The 20471-nt window shown below is 41.0% G+C and overlaps 1 protein-coding gene across 1 annotated transcript in view; it reads right to left on the minus strand.

Moving 5' to 3' along the window:
- The window catches only part of LOC103361467 (excitatory amino acid transporter 5-like), an 18537-nt gene extending 1605 nt beyond the window's left edge, over positions 1-16932 (minus strand). Inside the window, exons 1-9 of the mRNA XM_008287549.1 lie at positions 16844-16932; positions 14309-14524; positions 11530-11572; positions 11237-11444; positions 10672-10771; positions 9215-9448; positions 8515-8709; positions 8228-8362; positions 8045-8147 (exon numbers count right to left, since the gene is read on the minus strand). Of these exons, the coding sequence (XP_008285771.1) occupies positions 8045-8147; positions 8228-8362; positions 8515-8709; positions 9215-9448; positions 10672-10771; positions 11237-11444; positions 11530-11572; positions 14309-14524; positions 16844-16887 (1278 nt within the window). The 5' untranslated portion in view covers positions 16888-16932. The remainder of the gene's footprint in view (positions 1-8044; positions 8148-8227; positions 8363-8514; positions 8710-9214; positions 9449-10671; positions 10772-11236; positions 11445-11529; positions 11573-14308; positions 14525-16843) is intronic.
- Between the last annotated feature and the right edge of the window lie 3539 nt (positions 16933-20471).

Consider the following 20471-nt stretch of genomic DNA (forward strand, 5'->3'; position numbering starts at 1 on the left):
TTCAAGTTACTTGTACTTAAGTATTTCCATTTTCTGACACTTACTTGCAGTGCTGATGCAAATATAATACTTTTTACGTCACTACATTTGGTACTTTAAGTACGTATCTCTAGGAGTTTACTTCTTCACACCTTATTAGTTTACTTTCATTCTTTAATTACACACACACACACAATATATTTGGCATTTCATAGGATTTATAATTACCATCGTCATTTGTCTATTACACATTCACTGTCAAACATGCATTTTTATTATTATTAATATTATATTTTAAAAATATTTTCTTTTATTCATATTTTTTAAAGTGTTCTTCTTTTTATTCTTTTGAAATTTAAAAGCTTTCATTTTACTACATTTTAAAAAATGTTTCCTTTTATTTATCTTTTAAAATTATTTTTATTACTACTTTTCTGACTAATTATCATTCTGTATCTGTCTTTATTGCTACTATTGTTTGTTTTTTTGGGAACTAACTAGACGTTACGACAGTGCATGTTCCCTGACTCCGCCCTTCCCTCAGTCCGTCTGTCTGAGTCGCTGTATTTATTCCCGTTTAATCACATGAAGGTCAAGAGTGCAAATTTAGCATGACTCACAGAGCCGCAACTGACGCGTTAATTGGAAATGCAGCAGGCTAAAAAAAAAAACAGGAACTATTGTTTAAGATGCTTTTGGATCACCACAGAACCTGAACCAAAAAATATGTTTTCCTGCCTGTATTGTTTTAATAATCTCATTATTTTCTCCTCCTGGTGTGTTTTGTCACATAAACCTACCTGGACGTGATGAGAGGAAGGATGAGCATCTTCAGCATCCTCATCAGCAGCTCTCCAGGAAAAGAAAAGTAGATTTTAGCCTGCAGTGATAAATGACAAAGAAAAACAGTCACTTCAACATAAACCAGACAGCTGATGGTCAGAGGAGTTACAGCTGTTGGATAAATTCTGCAGCTTTTCACATTTGATAAAACTAAACCAGCATTCGGGAGTTCACCAGTGCAGACAGACGGACTCCCTGGATTGTAAACAAACAGTTTGATTACAAACAAAGGAATTAAAGGATTAATGAATCAGCGCCTGACTGAGGATGAAATGAAGCTGTAAGGAATGGGTCGCCATGGTAACAGAACTTGCCAAAAACGTATTATAATGGTGATGAATCATTTTAAACATGAGTTTTCTCTATGAGGCTTTGAGCAGTAAATTTAAAAAAAATATATATATGACTCAGCTGATAATTTAACATTTTGTATTTTGGAGTCTTCAAGACGAAAAGTTCCGAATTTTAGAATAAAAGCTGTGGAAATGTGTCCAGAATGAGGGTGAACTAAATAACGTGATTCATTTTTAAAACATTGTCTTTCTTATGAAAGTTTAGACGACCTGTCCAGGGTGTCTCCTGCCTTCTCCCTGAGTCGGCTGGGATAAGCTCCAGCCCCCCGTGAGGAGGATAAAGCGGTATGTAGAGAATGAATGGATGGATATAAGTTTAGATACCACAAACTGAACAGTGTACACATCTGATCAATGCCACAGCTCACGCCACAAAGTATAGCAGTAACGAGACACAAATTAAATTAAAACATACTAAAAATATCAGCACATTTTTTGTTGAATAAGATTATATCACAATTTTGTCTCTAATCAAATTTATTTATTAACCATTTCTCATAACAACCCACTTATGCATCATCTGACTTGTCACAAATGTGCTTTCTGACTAAAATTCAGTGTCAAATATCGTAAATGAAGACAAACAAAATCTGGTTTTAACATCTGAATACTTCATTTTTTTGTCTTTAAGTTGTATTTTTAACAAATCCTGTCAGTTTTTGTGCTTTGAAGAGTTAACGCACAGTGATTTCCATTATTAATACATGTGACACTTATTGTGTAGAAAGTACGAGAAAACAGAAAAAAACAACACATGAATAAATCAGCTAATCCTTAATTACTCAGACAAAATAAAGAAGCAGGCCTGTTGTGTTCAGTTTCAAAATACAAAGAGACAGTTAAATAATATTCAAAGTCCCTCTTCAGTGATTGAATAAAGCTCCAGAAACTCACCTCTGTGCATGTAAACTACATATTTACAAGTGTTCTCCCTGAAAATCATCCCATCTTGCTCTAACATGTCTTACATGTACCTGTACACTGTTGATTCCTGTAGAATGTGCTGATCTATGAAGTCCCTGCCACTGTCTCCAACCATCTCTCCCCCTCGCTGCAGCTCGGGCACACCAGCTCAACTTTGACTCTTCTCAAACTATGTAAAACTGCTCTACACTACACAGTGGCAAGTTGTACTATTTATGTGACGCAGCCATATAAGTTCAACCCAGAAACCGATTCAGAAGATGATTATTAATGAGAAAGCTCCACCCTGCAAGTTGACAGGATTTGTTCCTTAAGTTCAAATGAATCCCTGGAGGTCTGAATCTGTGCTGTTGAAACTTTCATCAATATACCGCAGCTTCACGGTGGAAACACTCAGCCGATGTGTCTTCCACCATGTAGACATTTTTCACCAGGGAATTTTCACGACAGTTCTAAGGGTTTCGAGTGTCCCCCTCATTCCTGCATCCAAAACAAAAGCAGCAGCAACATGATGTAGACGCTACAGTAAAGTTATCTGTAGGAGGCGCATCAGTTGACTGTGGTGCACAACGTTGCCGTGGCTTATGACATAAGCGTATTCAGGTACAGAACGTTATAGTGAATTCTGGCCAGCAGGGAATCAGGAAAGGGGCCAAGCGTACTGCGTTACACTGCAGATTATTCATAGCTGAAGAGCCTGAAAGAAAAGAAAAGAAGGACTGTGGTCCAGGCTGAATTTAGTCTGCTGCCTCGGAGGGATCAATCATTCCTGGAACGACAGCTTTGCAGACAAACTATTTTTAACGAACAGTCAAAATACTGCACAGATGCACATCTATGCTTTCGAAGCTGCTGACCAGAGTCTGGCTGTGAGCAGCAGGCTGATGGTACTGCTATATATCTGATGCTTCTAAATTTCTCCTCAGGGATCAATAATCTTAACCTAGATTAATAATATTGTATTGGAATTTTTCTGATGATATTTGGTATCATTAAACTAACTGCAAAGCAACTACAGTTATCACATGCAGTTAGTAGAAGAAAGGAATAAAGTAGCTGAAATGGGAATACTCAAGGAAAGTACAAGCTCCTCAAAGATGTGCTTAAGTATTGTACTTTAGTAAAAGCACTTAGTTGCTCCCTCTAAATACTAGCTGTTGTAAAAACACTGACAGGTGTTTGTCTAAGATCACTTCAATCCTCTTTTTTAAAAAATAAGCTCACCTGTACCAGAGGTTTGAAAGAGCAACTTGGAGGTGGGATATTTCACAAAGCTGATTCTTAAATTTTCTTGGAAATTGTTGTTTAGAAAGTTAATTCACGCTTTTGAATAATCTGTCAACTAGTTTACAAATTAGCTGATTAACCTGAACAATTAGTTTTTCCTCCAAAAACACAAAATGACCTTTTCATTTAGGTTCATTTTATTTTGACAAACTGTACATGAGTGTATTGTGCAGCACAGATGTTTACATATTAAAGTGCAAAACTGCAAAGCGGAAACGATGGCTTATTATTTACGTCAGTGGTGCAACTCCATAAGATATATATGTTTCTATTGAAGCTTTTAACAACATGGACACGGTGGGCACGGTTTTCTCCTTACTGTGCAACTGTTCTGACTTTGGTGGTGGCTATAAATTAAATACAGCTGAATTCACAACACAGCCTTCATCATGTTTATAGTGACTTTGTCCAGCGGTATTGGGGTTTACAAATCTGGATTTTAGTGGTGTGGAGCAGCAGCAGTTTAAAAGTGATTAACAAGTCTTCCTAATGAGCTACACATCAGCCACTGTTTCACTCTCAAAAGAGAAAAATATGTAAATGAGAACAGCTTTATTAGGAATTCATATTAAAGTAGAGTATATGTGAGCACAGAAAGCAGGACAGATAAAACATGCTGCGGTCTGCTGTGTGCAAACCCACTCTTTGTTCTGTGATCATTGGAAGCCTTCTGTCTTTATACTGAACCACATCAGATCTGACGGCAGCTGACCAATGACTGGAGTGAAAATCAACAGAGTAGAATTTCTTTATTGTCATTGCAAATGTGCAATGAAATGAGTCAATAATCTCTTCGTGTGTCATAAATAATCTGACATGATACTTGTCACAGTGAATTTTTCAGCATCATTCATTTTACCAGCTAACCGCAGCAGCTCTAGTCGTGTACAGCAGTTGTTTTAGACAAAACAGTTATTCTACTGGAGATATGATGGAGTTCTGGATGCGATGTGTAAACCAGAATGTGTGAGACTAACAGCTGGTTCACTTCAAGCTCCTCCATCAACAACTGCGTCTGGTTCTGGCACCAGTGGGAGCCGAAGGTCAAAGATTTTTAACAAAAACATGGGCTGTACGTCTTCTTTTATGTTTGTAAATGTTTGTATGTATGTAAACTTCAGAGGGAACCAGCTCGTAGATGGTTGGACTAGTATTTAGCCCCTATACCCAGGTCAGACAACCGATTTGCACGTCAGGACTGCTGAGGGCCTCCACCTGTTTTCAGTTTTCTCCTGGCTTCGCCCTGCCCAGGCATAGTTCACCATCTTTTCGGGTTCTACTCGAATATACATTTTGAACCTCTTCAGTGTCAAACTACTGTGAGGATCTTGTTAATAAACTGTACCTGGCTGCTCTCTCCTTTGTGAAGTGAACCAAGTTGGGCTCTAGCTACCACTTCCTTTTCCTGCACAATATTTGACCAATCTGTAAGTTATTCTTCAGCTCCTCCTCCTAAATGCTAGCAGGCAGCTGTGGCTCAGGTCGTAGAGCAAGGTTGGTGGTTCGATGCCCGAAGTGTCCTTGGGCAACCCAAAAGTTGCTCCCACCTTGCACGGAAGCTCTGTCGCCATTGGTGTATGAATGTGATCTATTCTCAAATGAGTGAAATTGTATGTTAAATGGATTAAGTGAGTGACTGATACTTGGGTTAAACACTTAAGAGCTTGATGGGAAATTCAAAGAAGAACACAGCCCCAGACAAGAAACTGAAAGGCAAGTACCGACCAGAGTAATTAAAGGTCGACGTGTAGAATCCTTTCTGGTGCGTACTGACGTCAAATTGAAAGGTAAGAGAGCCAAGAGTAAGATTTAAAGGAAAGCTTCGTCACTAGTCCTCACAGGTAAGTCCTGAAGTATCAGCATTAAAGTCCATCCATCCATTATCTATACACCGCTTAATCCTCACTAGGGTCGCGGGGGGCTGGAGTCTATCCCAGGGCAAAGGCAGGGGGCACCCTGGACAGGTCTGCAGGGCTACACTTATAGACAGACAACCAAGCACACTCACATTCACACCTACAGACAATTTAGAATCACCAATTAACCTCAACATGTTTTTGGACTTTGTGGGAGGAAGCCGGAGAACCCGGAGAGAACCTACGCTGCATGGGGTGAACATGCAAACTCCACCGGGACGCGAACCAGCGACCTTCTTGTTGCTGCGAGGCAACAGTGCTAACCAACTGCGCCACCGTACAGCCCCACTATTAAAGTTTAACAGGAAAGTAAAAGCATGACGACTTAAACATCACATCCCGATGGGTGCAAACAAATGTGAGAGAACCAATCAGTGGGAGATGAATGAGGGAGCATCAACACTGGAGCTGAAAGATTAAGTCCTGGCAGGTGAGATACTGATGAAGGAAAGTGTCAACAAGGAGGTTAAATAATAAATGCTTTAAAGTAAATTATAAAAGGGAAATGTCAACGGGCTGCAAACTGCTGGCAGGTTCAATCCTAGCAGGTGGATACAGACCAAGGAAAGTGTAAACAAGGAGGGTAAAATGATCAATCCTGTTACTTAAAGGAAAGTTTCAAGAGGAGCTGTCAAAGGGCAGAAGGCTGCTGTGCTCTGACCTGACTATGAAGGAGAGTGTGAACTGCAAGCTGAGATTTAACTGTAAAGCTGTTAGATTTGGGTGAGTCGTACCTGCGTGGACAGCTGAGTCCCTCTCAGCATGAAGCCCAGCGTGCAGCCGGTCAGCACAGCAATGACCGACAGCGTCAGCAGCCCGTTCCTCTTGCAGAAGTTTGTCACAGTCCTCCTCAGGTCCCCCTTCACCGACTCCTGGAAGAAGGTCTTGACTCGGTCCCCCATCGTCCTCTCTGCGTCTCCCGGAGCGAACGAACTGTGCTCGGAGCGCGCCTCCTCCTCGCCGCTCGGTAACAGGAGCTCGTCCATGTCTTCCAAGTTTCTGTGCGGCTGGCAGGGTGACAAACCTGTCAGAGCCAAAGACGAGCAAACCTTTTCCACTGAGGGATTAAATGATCAGTGATCAGAGCCGAGGCAGGCCTGTGGGCCGGCTGCAGGCAGCCAGGCAGACTTACAGGACTAAGAGGCTTACAAAGGGGGAAGAAACACCTCACACGCCTTTGTTGTAGCATCTGGTCGAGCTACGGGAACCGGCCTGTTGTTGTTTCTGCTTCACTCCAGGTGAAGACAGAGGTCAGAGAATCCTGCAGGTTTAGTGTCTCTCATTAAGATTTAACTTCATGGACACGGATCAGGGTCAGAAACACTTACAGTTCCCCTAAACTGCAACAGCCAAAAGGTTTAGATCAGGGGTGTCGACATCCGGTCCTCGAGGGCCGCAATCCTGCATGTTTTAGATGTGTCCTTCTTCCAACAAACCTGATTCAAATGATCAGGATCATTATCAGACTTCTGCAGAGCTTGATGATGAGCTGATTATTTGAATCAGGTGTGTTGGAAGAGAGAAACATCTAAAACATGCAGGATTGCGGCCCTCGAGGACCGCAGTTCGACACCCCTGGTTTAGATGGACTGTATTACATCTTGTATTGTCACATTTAGGAACTGATGTTAATTAACCTGTTTGTCAAGTCACAGATGTGTTCATAGGTTGGATCAGTACAACATCTTCAATCCAGTCTCCACCTGCAGCTTTATGACACAGTCCTGCAAACCTCTACTGCAGGAGAACTACCACAAAGATGGTTTGAGTACTTTGGCAGGTGATTATGTTTCTGTTTGGGCAGATTTATCAGCAATATAGCATCATAAAAGTGCAAGATGGAGTCATGAACTTCCCACATGTGTGCACACAGCCCAGCTAGATGACAATGATAAGTAGCTGTCTCGCTACACATAAGCTACTTTTCCACCGAGATTCCTTGAGTGCTTAAGACCAGTTCATGGTTTCCGTGTGACTGATGAGGACTGAAAGCAGACAAGCACACGGTGCTATTCATACTAGCAAAGGCGCATGTTGGTCTGATATGCAGATGTTCACATCGAACAAAGAGAAACACACGGAGCTCTGGGGGTGTTTCTGAAGGCCTGTGACTTTGCACTTTTTACAGGGTGTAGCAGCTGGTTACAGGTTGGACTGCAGCACCGTGTCTACACTTATTTCTGAGGCGTTTCGAGCTCAGTGGGAGGACAGAGCTCAGGCTATCTGGAGAACTTCNGCATGATGTTTGCGATAACAGCAGAACAGTGGAGCGTCTGTGGTTAGTTCACTGTCTGTAAACACGTTGTTGTTCAGGACTGTCTCTCTATTAATGGTACTCTTCTGCCCGGTGACAGGCAGTGATGAGCCCAGTTGAGGGGGCGGGGCTCTAATCTGTTGTAATCTAATCTGAGTTTACAGGCATGAATGAAGAAGCAGCTCCCAGCTTCATGTTTCCAATTTGAAGCTACATGCGATGATGTCTTAGATATCAATGTGTCTCTAAAACTGTTTAAAACTGTGGCACAGCAGACTAGAATTAGAAACTCAAATTGTGACTACAAAATAGTTTGAACTTTTTTTTTTTTTAAATTCCAACTGTGTCAGGATGGTTGACAGTAACAGTAAGTGAAATAAGTCATTGTTTCATCTCTGACACTTCATCCTTCAATATTGGGCACTGGAGTTGGGCTCTATACTGATGGATCTAAGGTCACTGTCAGGTGTTCTTGTTCTTTTTTTTACCTTTCCTACTCCACTAAGAGGGAAGTCTTTCCGACAGAGGTGGGCAATGATTCCTGCTGCCAGGGCATCACCCAGGACGTTGATCATGGTCCGAAACCGGTCGCTGCAGAGACAGAGGAAATACCACCAGTGAGCAAATAACAGAAACAGTAACTCTTCTTCATAATCGGTACTTTGACTTACAGGATCCAGTCGATGGCCACGATAAGTGTGATGTCGTCTGGAGGCAGGCCCACTGATGTGAGTACAATCACCATGGTAACCAGACCGGCCTGAGGGATCCCGGCTGCACCGATACTGGCAGCTGTGGCTGTGATGCTGTGAGACGGACAGATGAGAGGACAACAGCCTGTCAGAGATCAGAACTGAGCCAGATGAGTCGGCTTGTTGCATATGTTTGGGAATCTAGTGTCACAAAGGCAGATCCTTCGATCTACCAACAAAATAAAAGTCTCTCTGTGTTTGTTTACCTGATGGTAACTAACTGGCCAAAGTCCAGCTCGTAGTCATTGACCTGAGCAATAAAGATGGCCGCCACAGCCTCGTACAGCGCCGTGCCATCCATGTTGATGGTGGCTCCTACCGGGAGGACGAAGCGAGCGATCTGCCGATCCACATGGCAGTTCTCCAACAAACACTTCATGGTGATGGGTAGTGTGGCTGAGCTGAGAGAGGAGAGACGACATTCAGATAAACCTTTAACCCTGAGGCATGGGTTTTGGTTGAACAGTGGGAGGATACACATTAACTGAGGCGTCTGCAATTGAAACATAAAACACTTCCTCATTCTGGGACATTTTAATGGACCAGTTTGTTCCTTTTCTGCATCAGTGTATCTGGAAATTGTCTATTTATGTAAAGGAAACCACAAACAATTGAATGTATAACGAAATAGTAAGGTTTCTGGGATTCTGTTCTGTTCTCTCTCCTGTATTCCCCTGATCAACTTTTCCTATTTAATATTACTTCTGCAAAGTCAACACACATATAGCTGTTCATCAAATATTCCCCTGGTTTTGTCACGCTTTTATTCAGGAGATGGACAAGTACTGCTGTCTAAATATAATATAACGTATTAAATATTGAACTGGAGTATCCACCATGTCCCCCCACTGAAAGCTACGCCTATGCTTTAACCGACGCACAGCAGCAGATATAAGCAGGACTCACCTGGACGAGGTGGCCAGGGCGATCACCATGGCCTGCAGCAGCCCACGGATGTAGCTGAATGGGTTCTTTCTGGTGAGGATGAAGTAGAAGAGAGGGAGGAGGACGAGTCCGTGGACGAAGAGGCCGGCGAGCACAGTGATGCCGTACCAGCCCAGCTTCTTTCCCAGCGTGCTCGGGTCCTGCATGTCCAGGATCTTCCCCGCCACCAGGAATATGATGCCAAATGGGAAATACCTGAGAGGACAGAGCAGACAGCGTCAACATGATGCATTCAAGTGGAGACAAACAGGGGAGGGGGTGTGATGCTGAACCCGTAGTTGGTGAGGTTTCCCTAATGCAGGCACTTCTTTCCTACTTTGTTACTTTGTGCTGCTCTAAAGCTGAAACTTATCAGCTGCCTGTAATGCAGTTCACTCTGAACATGTCGCACTTTTATTAGATTTTGTACTGAAAGTAAACACTAATGTTTGGACAAATTATGTAAGTGACTGTAGCAGGAAGAAAGATGTAGATCAGTCTGGGACCATGAGTTAGTCATAGTTCTTCTTTGGCTATAGTACAAGCAGAGTTAAACATCAACATTTCTGACTAATCACTGCTTCAGTTTGTCGCTGCCTCACACTGAGACGAAGGCGACTGCTTGGAGATAGCGTGCTTTAATAAAGATGATCGTCTGATCTCTGACAATGAAAGCTCTGTTCCCAGCCATGCTTTGGCTGCACTGTGTGCTATAAATGCCTAATGTTGGCTGATCTCATATATCAGTGCTTCCTACAAGCTGGTAATTTACTTGTGGTGATGGGTGGGGCAGCATGACAGATGTGCATGCAGAGATAATTTACAGATGTTCCCTAAACGCCTCACATGCATCAGTAGCTGCTGTTAGGCTGCACGGAGAAACCTCTCGTCTCAACACAGCAGCTCAGACTGATGTGAGACAAAAAAACTACCTTAAAAGGAGTGAAATAAATTCCAACTCAAGATTTATCCAAAGGGTTTTATTTATATGATCGGGCCGCCCGTCGACACACGCAGACAGACCTGCTGGCACAGTGCAGCATTTTGACTGAACATTTATGGACAATTAGAAACTGCTCGACGTTTTCAGTTTTTCAAAATAAATTTTACAACACCGACACTCAGTGCTGCATCTGTAAGCGTACAGGCCATTAAGCTCCTGTTCCTGCTACTTTTAATCAGCTCAGGTGCTCAAGCTGCAGAGGGACAGAGCTCTGCAGAGGGAGGACACAATGGCATTACCATCGGCACGTTTTCACCATCTGATGGGTCATCGGGTCAGATCAACAGAATCCTAGCTGGGTGTCAGAGGCTGACCACACTGAGTGAACACTTACTGACCATTATCACACCAGCTGATCCAGAGCCACTGCGGCTCCAGTTTAAACTAATCAACAGGACATTCGTCTACAACTTCATATGCTGAGCTTTCATCTCACCACACAGCAGCGTTGATGATCTTCATCACACACTCGTTGATACACTGACAGACGTTGACCAGCGGAGCTCCTCGTTCTCCCATCCTGCCCAGTAACAGACCTGCAGCACATACATGCAAAATTCACATTCACATTTGTGGGCTGAATCGCTTTGAATGTTGATGTGACTCCCTCACTGTCACCTCCAGGTAGAGACTCATCATTCATGATATGTTTACACTGGCTTCCTGAAATGATTTCTGATTCTGACTTGTCAGAATTGAATTCAGAACACTCACTAGCTAGACTAGATATGTATGGCAGGTACCAAAAATGTGTTTCTTCCTGATCAAAAAGAACATTTCATATCTTCAAATTGTGCTTCTTCCTGTACAAATGACATCACTTTTGACTATTTCTGCTTCTCATTACAGATATCTACAGTTCACACTGTGGCTGTCAGCAGCTAAAGTTCTCATTCCAGTTTCTAATAACACTTTAGCTCTAAGTAGTCATCATTCAATTCAAGATACCTCTATTTCTCCCCATTTGAACATATCTACATTGTCCTTTTCAGATGTCTCACCCATGGTAGCAGAGAAGATGACAATGCCGAGTACGTTCATCTGCTGGCTGCTGCCAGGACTGGTCTTGTACAAGACCTCTGGGGGTGGAGTCAGCTCCAGGTACACCGTCTGCCCTTTGAGGTCGCTGTCATCTGGGACAACATAGACGAAGTTGGGCTGTATGGTTCTGGCCGGGACTTTGAGGATGGGAATCAGGTCGGTTTTGTACTGAAGAGAGAGAGTCAAGTTTGTAAGATGCAGCAAAGCACAGAGCGATAAAGATAGGATAAAGTGTAAAGGACTGCTGTCTTACCTGCTGAAACGTGGCTTCGATCAGGTTGGAGGGAACCATGTTTCTGTGGAGCAGAAGGAGACAGCTGATTATTATTGTTTTTATAGTATTTCTTCAAAGTTGTTAAAGTAGTCAAAAAGTCATGGGACAAAAGTAAAGCATTAGAACAACCACGAGACTAAAAGAAAATCCAGTTTAGAAACAACAACTGCACTCTTAAAGTACACAGCTTTGATGAACGCTCCGATCTCTCCCGTGAAGCTATAATGTGTTCTAAAAGTTATTCCAATAGTAAGGAAAAAACAGGTCAAAATGGGAGAAGGCCACTTTACTAAGTCCAGAGCAAATCCTGGGCATCCTGCAGAGCAGCCATTTAGATGAGTGAGAATTATAACAGCTGTTGGTAAGTGATAGAGGACGACACGTAAGAAGTGAGTTCTTAGCCAGAACGGGTTTGTAAATAAAAATATACCAGTGCTGCTGTCACCTCAGGCCTAATGAGGGCCAAGAATCGAGGCAGCAGCATGCATATAAATACTATCTCTATAGTCTAAAACACTGAAGAACATTGTCTCCACAAGCATTTTGTTAACCGCTCAATTAGTCAGGCCATGTGAAATAATATAAACCAGACTACCCTCCTGATGTGGGTTTTTTTTCCAGATACACAAGTACTTGCAGGAACAGACAAGTTCTGTTAGGTCCCCACTTAAAGTCTTATTGCTGCAATGTGAGAGATCTGGGAGCGAGCTCTGAAAAAACATCTTCACAACAACTTCAGATCACTGTTAGCACTGTGGCCTGCAGCTGTGGAAAGGCAGCTCAACAGCAGCCTGGTAAAACAGTGGAAATCTATGACACTAATACTGTAATAATGGAACTGGTTGGACCCCTCATAAAGACTTGCAAACTGCTAGTTATTGCAGATATCTAATCTGGCAATCATGTGGCAACGACATCCTAAAAAATGACTTAAAAAATGTGATGCACGGACATGACCAAACCTACTAGCTTGAGAAAAATCAGCTGATGTTAAAGAACATCAGAAGCATCCACTGCAAAGCTGCCATGATTAAATAATTAGTTGTTAAATGTTAAATTAATCACCAACTATTTATATAACTGATTATTTGCTTTGTTTTTTTTTGTTTTTTTAATGACTAAATTCCGTGATTTGAGCTTCTCCTCTATAATAGAAAACTGAAAGCTTTGGGTTGTTTACAATCATGGGCTTTAGGGAAACAAACAATCAACATAATTAATGACTCCTAAACTCAGGAATCTTTCTGTCTGGTGTCTGACTACACCTCCATCCCTTCTGCTCCTCCACTCAGCAGGTAAACAGTGCAGATCAGTTAACCTTCAGCACAGGTCAGAAGTCAATGGGATGACGATTTGTCAACCTGCTCGTGCGGCTTCTTCCAAAGTGGGCGTGGCCTCTGATGGAGGCACGAGAGCTCGGTCTGCCAACGTGCCGCAGCAGAGATCATTGCATCGCACCGCCGCTCACTCGGTTAATCTATCACTTATCCTCGCAGGATTACTAAAAATACACCGATCAGTCCTGCTCTCTAATTGGATTGATGTGTGAGAGTGTGTGTTGGTGTGTTTTCTATGTTTTGTTTGGTGGACTCTACCTCTGACTCATTTCTACATTTCACATCCACATTCTATATGAAAGCTTTCTAAGAATTTGGTAATGTTATTCAGATATTATTCTCACAATAAAATTGATCAAATAGATCCTATTATTGTGTATTAGAAATATATTTTTCCTAATTTTTTGAAAGTCTACTTTATTCACAATTTTTGAGCAAATCCATTTGAAGACCCATTTAAAGCTTTAACTTCCTGGCTGATGTCTTGGGATGTTGCTTCAATATTTCCACATAATGTTCTTTCCTCATGATGCCATCTATTTAGTGAAGTGCACCAGTCCCTCCTGCAGCAGAACACCTCCACAACATGATGCTGCCACCCCCGTGCTTCACAGTCAGGATGGTGTTCTCAGGCTTCAAGCTTCCCCCTTTTTCCTCCAAATGTAACGATGGTCATTAAGGCCAAACAGTTCAGTTTTAGTTTCATCAGACCACAGGACATGTCTCCACAAATGAAGGTCTTTGTCCCTGTGTGCATTTACAAACTGTAATCTGACATTTTTATGTTTCTTGTGGAGTAATGTCTTCTTCCTCTCTGAGTATCCTTTCAGCTCATGTCGGTACAGGACTGGTTTCACTGTGGATAATGACTCTCTCACCAGCTTCAGCAGCATCTTCACAAGGTCTTTTGTTCTGGGGTTGATACGCACATTTACACCAAAATACTTCATCTCTGGGACACAGAACCCGTCTCCTTCCTGAGCAGTATGATGGCTGGACATTCCCATGGTGTTTATAGATCCATCCATCCATTATCTATACACTGCTTAATCCTCACTAGGGTTGCGGGGGGCTGGATGGTGTTTATACTTGTGTAGAATTGTTTGAACAGATGAACGTGGAACCTTCAGGCATCTAGAAATTGTACCCAAGGATGAACCAGACTTGTGGAGGTCTACAGTTCTCTTTCTGATATCTGTGTTGTGTTGTAGTTGGATAACAAAACCAAGCTAGTAGCTGCCACTAAGGAAACTATTAGTTATGATCATTAAAACATTTTACTCTGCTTCTCATTCCCAGGTCTTCCTTTTCTTACAGTCAGCATTAAGCACCATGTTTTATCTCCTCATTTACAGTTTGAAATATGTGCACACAGATACACAACAACACACACCATCCAGCTGACCTTCCACCTCTCTCACCTGATGAGGTCGAGCAGGGCGTCGGCTGAGGTCATGACAGGCCCACCGCCCAGCCGGTTGCTTTCCATCTCCGTCCCCACGCCGGGCTTGATGATGATGACGAGCACGATGCCGACGACTACGGCGATGAAGGTGGTCCACAGGTAGTAGGTGACGGTGAGGACGCCCATCCGGCAGCACGCCTTCGACTCCATCGACGACAAGCCCGACATTAAACTGCACGACGAGGAGGAAGAGAGGAAGACTGTCCGTTATTAAAACAAATTAGCCTAGCTTAGCATAAAGACTGTCAGCTTGACTCTATAAGTGCTGAATCTGACTGAGCTGTATGGAAAACCTGTAACAAAGATTTTGTGTGTGTTTGTGATAACCGTGGGATTTGAGGGGTATTTGAAAATAGTTGTGTTCTGAAATATGACAATGGCAGCTCAAAGACTCCGTCCTATGTTGGTTTAGGTTTACGTTCATTCAGTATGCAGCTGTGTTTGTGCTTTAGACAACTGACATAAGTATTTAAAAGTAAAACAGAAATTGATGTCTGGCAAAGTTTTGAAAACCAGGAGAAGGAGTTGACAGGTACCATGAATAGAATGAATAAATGAATCCAAATATATGCATCATTCAACCTTCTAAACCACCAAAACCAGCTAATGGATTTGAACAGCATGTTAAGAAAACAGACAAAATGCCACCGTTTATCAGCTAGAAACTGTAAAACCAGAAAGAATGATCTAGTTTTTAACACTGAAATACTCATCTGTGATGCATCACTCCACCAGGAAAATATACAAAGTCTAAGTTAGACAGTATTAGATTTAATCCAAATCATTTATTCTTAATGTTTTATTAAACTAGTCTCCAAAACAAAGGTTGCCCCAGTTCTGGAAAAAAAAGAAACATTTAACTGAGAAACTATTGGTGATTCAGCTTTGACCAAAAAGACAACAAGAGAGACTGAGGATAATTAAACATACTGGATCAATAACATAAATGCAGTATACAGAGGAGCAAGCCGTCAGCAACTTGCTGGAAGATACATTTAGCATGGTGAAATAACTTGCTGGAGGTGATGTGCAGAGTAGTTTGAAAAATGTAAAGTTTGTAAAAAAAAAAAAAAAAAATTGTAAACATGCAGATAGTTGATCATCTATAGGATGTGGAGCCACTTTTGATAGCAGTGTTGGTAACACCTGTGAGCACTCAGAGAAATGTTGAAATGGCCTTTTTCATTTTTTGGAACAAAAGGAATAATATAGATTAATCACTAATCGATACAGTAGGCGATAGATTCATCAGTAGAAAAATAGTCTGCACCCCTCACATTAATACCAGATCCAACCTCCTCCTCATGTTCTGACACTCTTTGAAAGTAAAAAGGATCAAATCTGGACTCATGATACACGATAAAACTGTAAATGGAAGTGTCACTTTCTTAATGTGGCAACAGATAACATAATGTATCCTGTACTTTTTTTCTGCAAAGAGGAACCTTGTATGTTAAGTTCTTGGTTATCTGCGGTGAGCAAATGAACGTGTGGCCAGATGTTTCCACATTTAACATGTGGAGTGGACACATGCTGCAGATGTTCACAGCGTCACTGTTCCCAGACAAATTATGTCACTTTTGTCGTTTTGAGATATGCACAATTCAGCTAAAATGATGTACGTGATAGATACGGTTATGTTTAGGATCTCCATAACTGCCTTTCAGTAGAAGAAACTATATTTATTCAAGTACAGTACTCTAGTATAGCTTCAAGTTACTTGTACTTAAGTATTTCCATTTTCTGACACTTACTTGCAGTGCTGATGCAAATATAATACTTTTTACGTCACTACATTTGGTACTTTAAGTACGTATCTCTAGGAGTTTACTTCTTCACACCTTATTAGTTTACTTTCATTCTTTAATTACACACACACACACAATATATTTGGCATTTCATAGGATTTATAATTACCATCGTCATTTGTCTATTACACATTCACTGTCAAACATGCATTTTTATTATTATTAATATTATATTTTAAAAATATTTTCTTTTAATCATATTTTTTTAAAAGTGTTCTTCTTTTTATTCTTTTGAAATTTAAAAGCTTTCATTTTACTACATTTTAAAAAATGTTTCCTTTTATTTATCTTTTAAAATTATTTTTATTACTACTTTTCTGACTAACTATCGTTCTGTATCTGTCTTTATTGCTACTATTGTTTGTTTTTTTGGGAACTAACTAGACGTTACGACAGTGCATGTTCCCTGACTCCGCCCTTCCCTCAGTCCGTCTGTCTGAGTCGCTGTATTTATTCCCGTTTAATCACATGAAGGTCAAGAGTGCAAATTTAGCATGACTCACAGAGCCGCAACTGACGCGTTAATTGGAAATGCAGCAGGCTAAAAAAAAAAACAGGAACTATTGTTTAAGATGCTTTTGGATCACCACAGAACCTGAACCAAAAAATATGTTTTCCTGCCTGTATTGTTTTAATAATCTCATTATTTTCTCCTCCTGGTGTGTTTTGTCACATAAACCTACCTGGACGTGATGAGAGGAAGGATGAGCATCTTCAGCATCCTCATCAGCAGCTCTCCAGGAAAAGAAAAGTAGATTTTAGCCTGCAGTGATAAATGACAAAGAAAAACAGTCACTTCAACATAAACCAGACAGCTGATGGTCAGAGGAGTTACAGCTGTTGGATAAATTCTGCAGCTTTTCACATTTGATAAAACTAAACCAGCATTCGGGAGTTCACCAGTGCAGACAGACGGACTCCCTGGATTGTAAACAAACAGTTTGATTACAAACAAAGGAATTAAAGGATTAATGAATCAGCGCCTGACTGAGGATGAAATGAAGCTGTAAGGAATGGGTCGCCATGGTAACAGAACTTGCCAAAAACGTATTATAATGGTGATGAATCATTTTAAACATGAGTTTTCTCTATGAGGCTTTGAGCAGTAAATTTAAAAAAAATATATATATGACTCAGCTGATAATTTAACATTTTGTATTTTGGAGTCTTCAAGACGAAAAGTTCCGAATTTTAGAATAAAAGCTGTGGAAATGTGTCCAGAATGAGGGTGAACTAAATAACGTGATTCATTTTTAAAACATTGTCTTTCTTATGAAAGTTTAGACGACCTGTCCAGGGTGTCTCCTGCCTTCTCCCTGAGTCGGCTGGGATAAGCTCCAGCCCCCCGTGAGGAGGATAAAGCGGTATGTAGAGAATGAATGGATGGATATAAGTTTAGATACCACAAACTGAACAGTGTACACATCTGATCAATGCCACAGCTCACGCCACAAAGTATAACAGTAACGAGACACAAATTCAATTAAAACATACTAAAAATATCAGCACATTTTTTGTTGAATAAGATTATATCACAATTTTGTCTCTAATCAAATTTATTTATTAACCATTTCTCATAACAACCCACTTATGCATCATCTGACTTGTCACAAATGTGCTTTCTGACTAAAATTCAGTGTCAAATATCATAAATGAAGACAAACAAAATCTGGTTTTAACATCTGAATACTTCATTTTTTTGTCTTTAAGTTGTATTTTTAACAAATCCTGTCAGTTTTTGTGCTTTGAAGAGTTAACGCACAGTGATTTCCATTATTAATACATGTGACACTTATTGTGTAGAAAGTACGAGAAAACAGAAAAAAACAACACATGAATAAATCAGCTAATCCTTAATTACTCAGACAAAATAAAGAAGCAGGCCTGTTGTGTTCAGTTTCAAAATACAAAGAGACAGTTAAATAATATTCAAAGTCCCTCTTCAGTGATTGAATAAAGCTCCAGAAACTCACCTCTGTGCATGTAAACTACATATTTACAAGTGTTCTCCCTGAAAATCATCCCATCTTGCTCTAACATGTCTTACATGTACCTGTACACTGTTGATTCCTGTAGAATGTGCTGATCTATGAAGTCCCTGCCACTGTCTCCAACCATCTCTCCCCCTCGCTGCAGCTCGGGCACACCAGCTCAACTTTGACTCTTCTCAAACTATGTAAAACTGCTCTACACTACACAGTGGCAAGTTGTACTATTTATGTGACGCAGCCATATAAGTTCAACCCAGAAACCGATTCAGAAGATGATTATTAATGAGAAAGCTCCACCCTGCAAGTTGACAGGATTTGTTCCTTAAGTTCAAATGAATCCCTGGAGGTCTGAATCTGTGCTGTTGAAACTTTCATCAATATACCGCAGCTTCACGGTGGAAACACTCAGCCGATGTGTCTTCCACCATGTAGACATTTTTCACCAGGGAATTTTCACGACAGTTCTAAGGGTTTCGAGTGTCCCCCTCATTCCTGCATCCAAAACAAAAGCAGCAGCAACATGATGTAGACGCTACAGTAAAGTTATCTGTAGGAGGCGCATCAGTTGACTGTGGTGCACAACGTTGCCGTGGCTTATGACATAAGCGTATTCAGGTACAGAACGTTATAGTGAATTCTGGCCAGCAGGGAATCAGGAAAGGGGCCAAGCGTACTGCGTTACACTGCAGATTATTCATAGCTGAAGAGCCTGAAAGAAAAGAAAAGAAGGACTGTGGTCCAGGCTGAATTTAGTCTGCTGCCTCGGAGGGATCAATCATTCCTGGAACGACAGCTTTGCAGACAAACTATTTTTAACGAACAGTCAAAATACTGCACAGATGCACATCTATGCTTTCGAAGCTGCTGACCAGAGTCTGGCTGTGAGCAGCAGGCTGATGGTACTGCTATATATCTGATGCTTCTAAATTTCTCCTCAGGGATCAATAATCTTAACCTAGATTAATAATATTGTATTGGAATTTTTCTGATGATATTTGGTATCATTAAACTAACTGCAAAGCAACTACAGTTATCACATGCAGTTAGTAGAAGAAAGGAATAAAGTAGCTGAAATGGGAATACTCAAGGAAAGTACAAGCTCCTCAAAGATGTGCTTAAGTATTGTACTTTAGTAAAAGCACTTAGTTGCTCCCTCTAAATACTAGCTGTTGTAAAAACACTGACAGGTGTTTGTCTAAGATCACTTCAATCCTCTTTTTTAAAAAATAAGCTCACCTGTACCAGAGGTTTGAAAGAGCAACTTGGAGGTGGGATATTTCACAAAGCTGATTCTTAAATTTTCTTGGAAATTGTTGTTTAGAAAGTTAATTCACGCTTTTGAATAATCTGTCAACTAGTTTACAAATTAGCTGATTAACCTGAACAATTAGTTTTTCCTCCAAAAACACAAAATGACCTTTTCATTTAGGTTCATTTTATTTTGACAAACTGTACATGAGTGTATTGTGCAGCACAGATGTTTACATATTAAAGTGCAAAACTGCAAAGCGGAAACGATGGCTTATTATTTACGTCAGTGGTGCAACTCCAGAAGAAATATATACGTTTCTATTGAAGCTCTTAACAAAGTGCAACATGGACACGGTGGGCACGGTTTTCTCCTTACTGTGCAACTGTTCTGACTTTGGTGGTGGCTATAAATTAAATACAGCTGAATTCACAACACAGCCTTCATCATGTTTATAGTGACTTTGTCCAGCGGTATTGGGGTTTACAAATCTGGATTTTAGTGGTGTGGAGCAGCAGCAGTTTAAAAGTGATTAACAAGTCTTCCTAATGAGCTACACATCAGCCACTGTTTCACTCTCAAAAGAGAAAAATATGTAAATGAGAACAGCTTTATTAGGAATTCATATTAAAGTAGAGTATATGTGAGCACAGAAAGCAGGACAGATAAAACATGCTGCGGTCTGCTGTGTGCAAACCCACTCTTTGTTCTGTGATCATTTGAAGCCTTCTGTCTTTATACTGAACCACATCAGATCTGACGGCAGCTGACCAATGACTGGAGTGAAAATCAACAGAGTAGAATTTCTTTATTGTCATTGCAAATGTGCAATGAAATGAGTCAATAATCTCTTCGTGTGTCATAAATAATCTGACATGATACTTGTCACAGTGAATTTTTCAGCATCATTCATTTTACCAGCTAACCGCAGCAGCTCTAGTCTGTACGGCAGTTGTTTTTGACAAAATAGTTATTTTCCTGGAGATGTGATGGAGTTCTGGATGAGATGTGTAAACCAGAATGTGTGAGACTAACAGCTGGTTCACTTCAAGCTCCTCCATCAACAACTGC

Source organism: Stegastes partitus, unplaced genomic scaffold (genome assembly GCF_000690725.1).
Source record: "Stegastes partitus isolate 25-593 unplaced genomic scaffold, Stegastes_partitus-1.0.2 Scaffold507, whole genome shotgun sequence".
In the NCBI taxonomy this organism is placed as follows: domain Eukaryota; kingdom Metazoa; phylum Chordata; class Actinopteri; family Pomacentridae; genus Stegastes; species Stegastes partitus.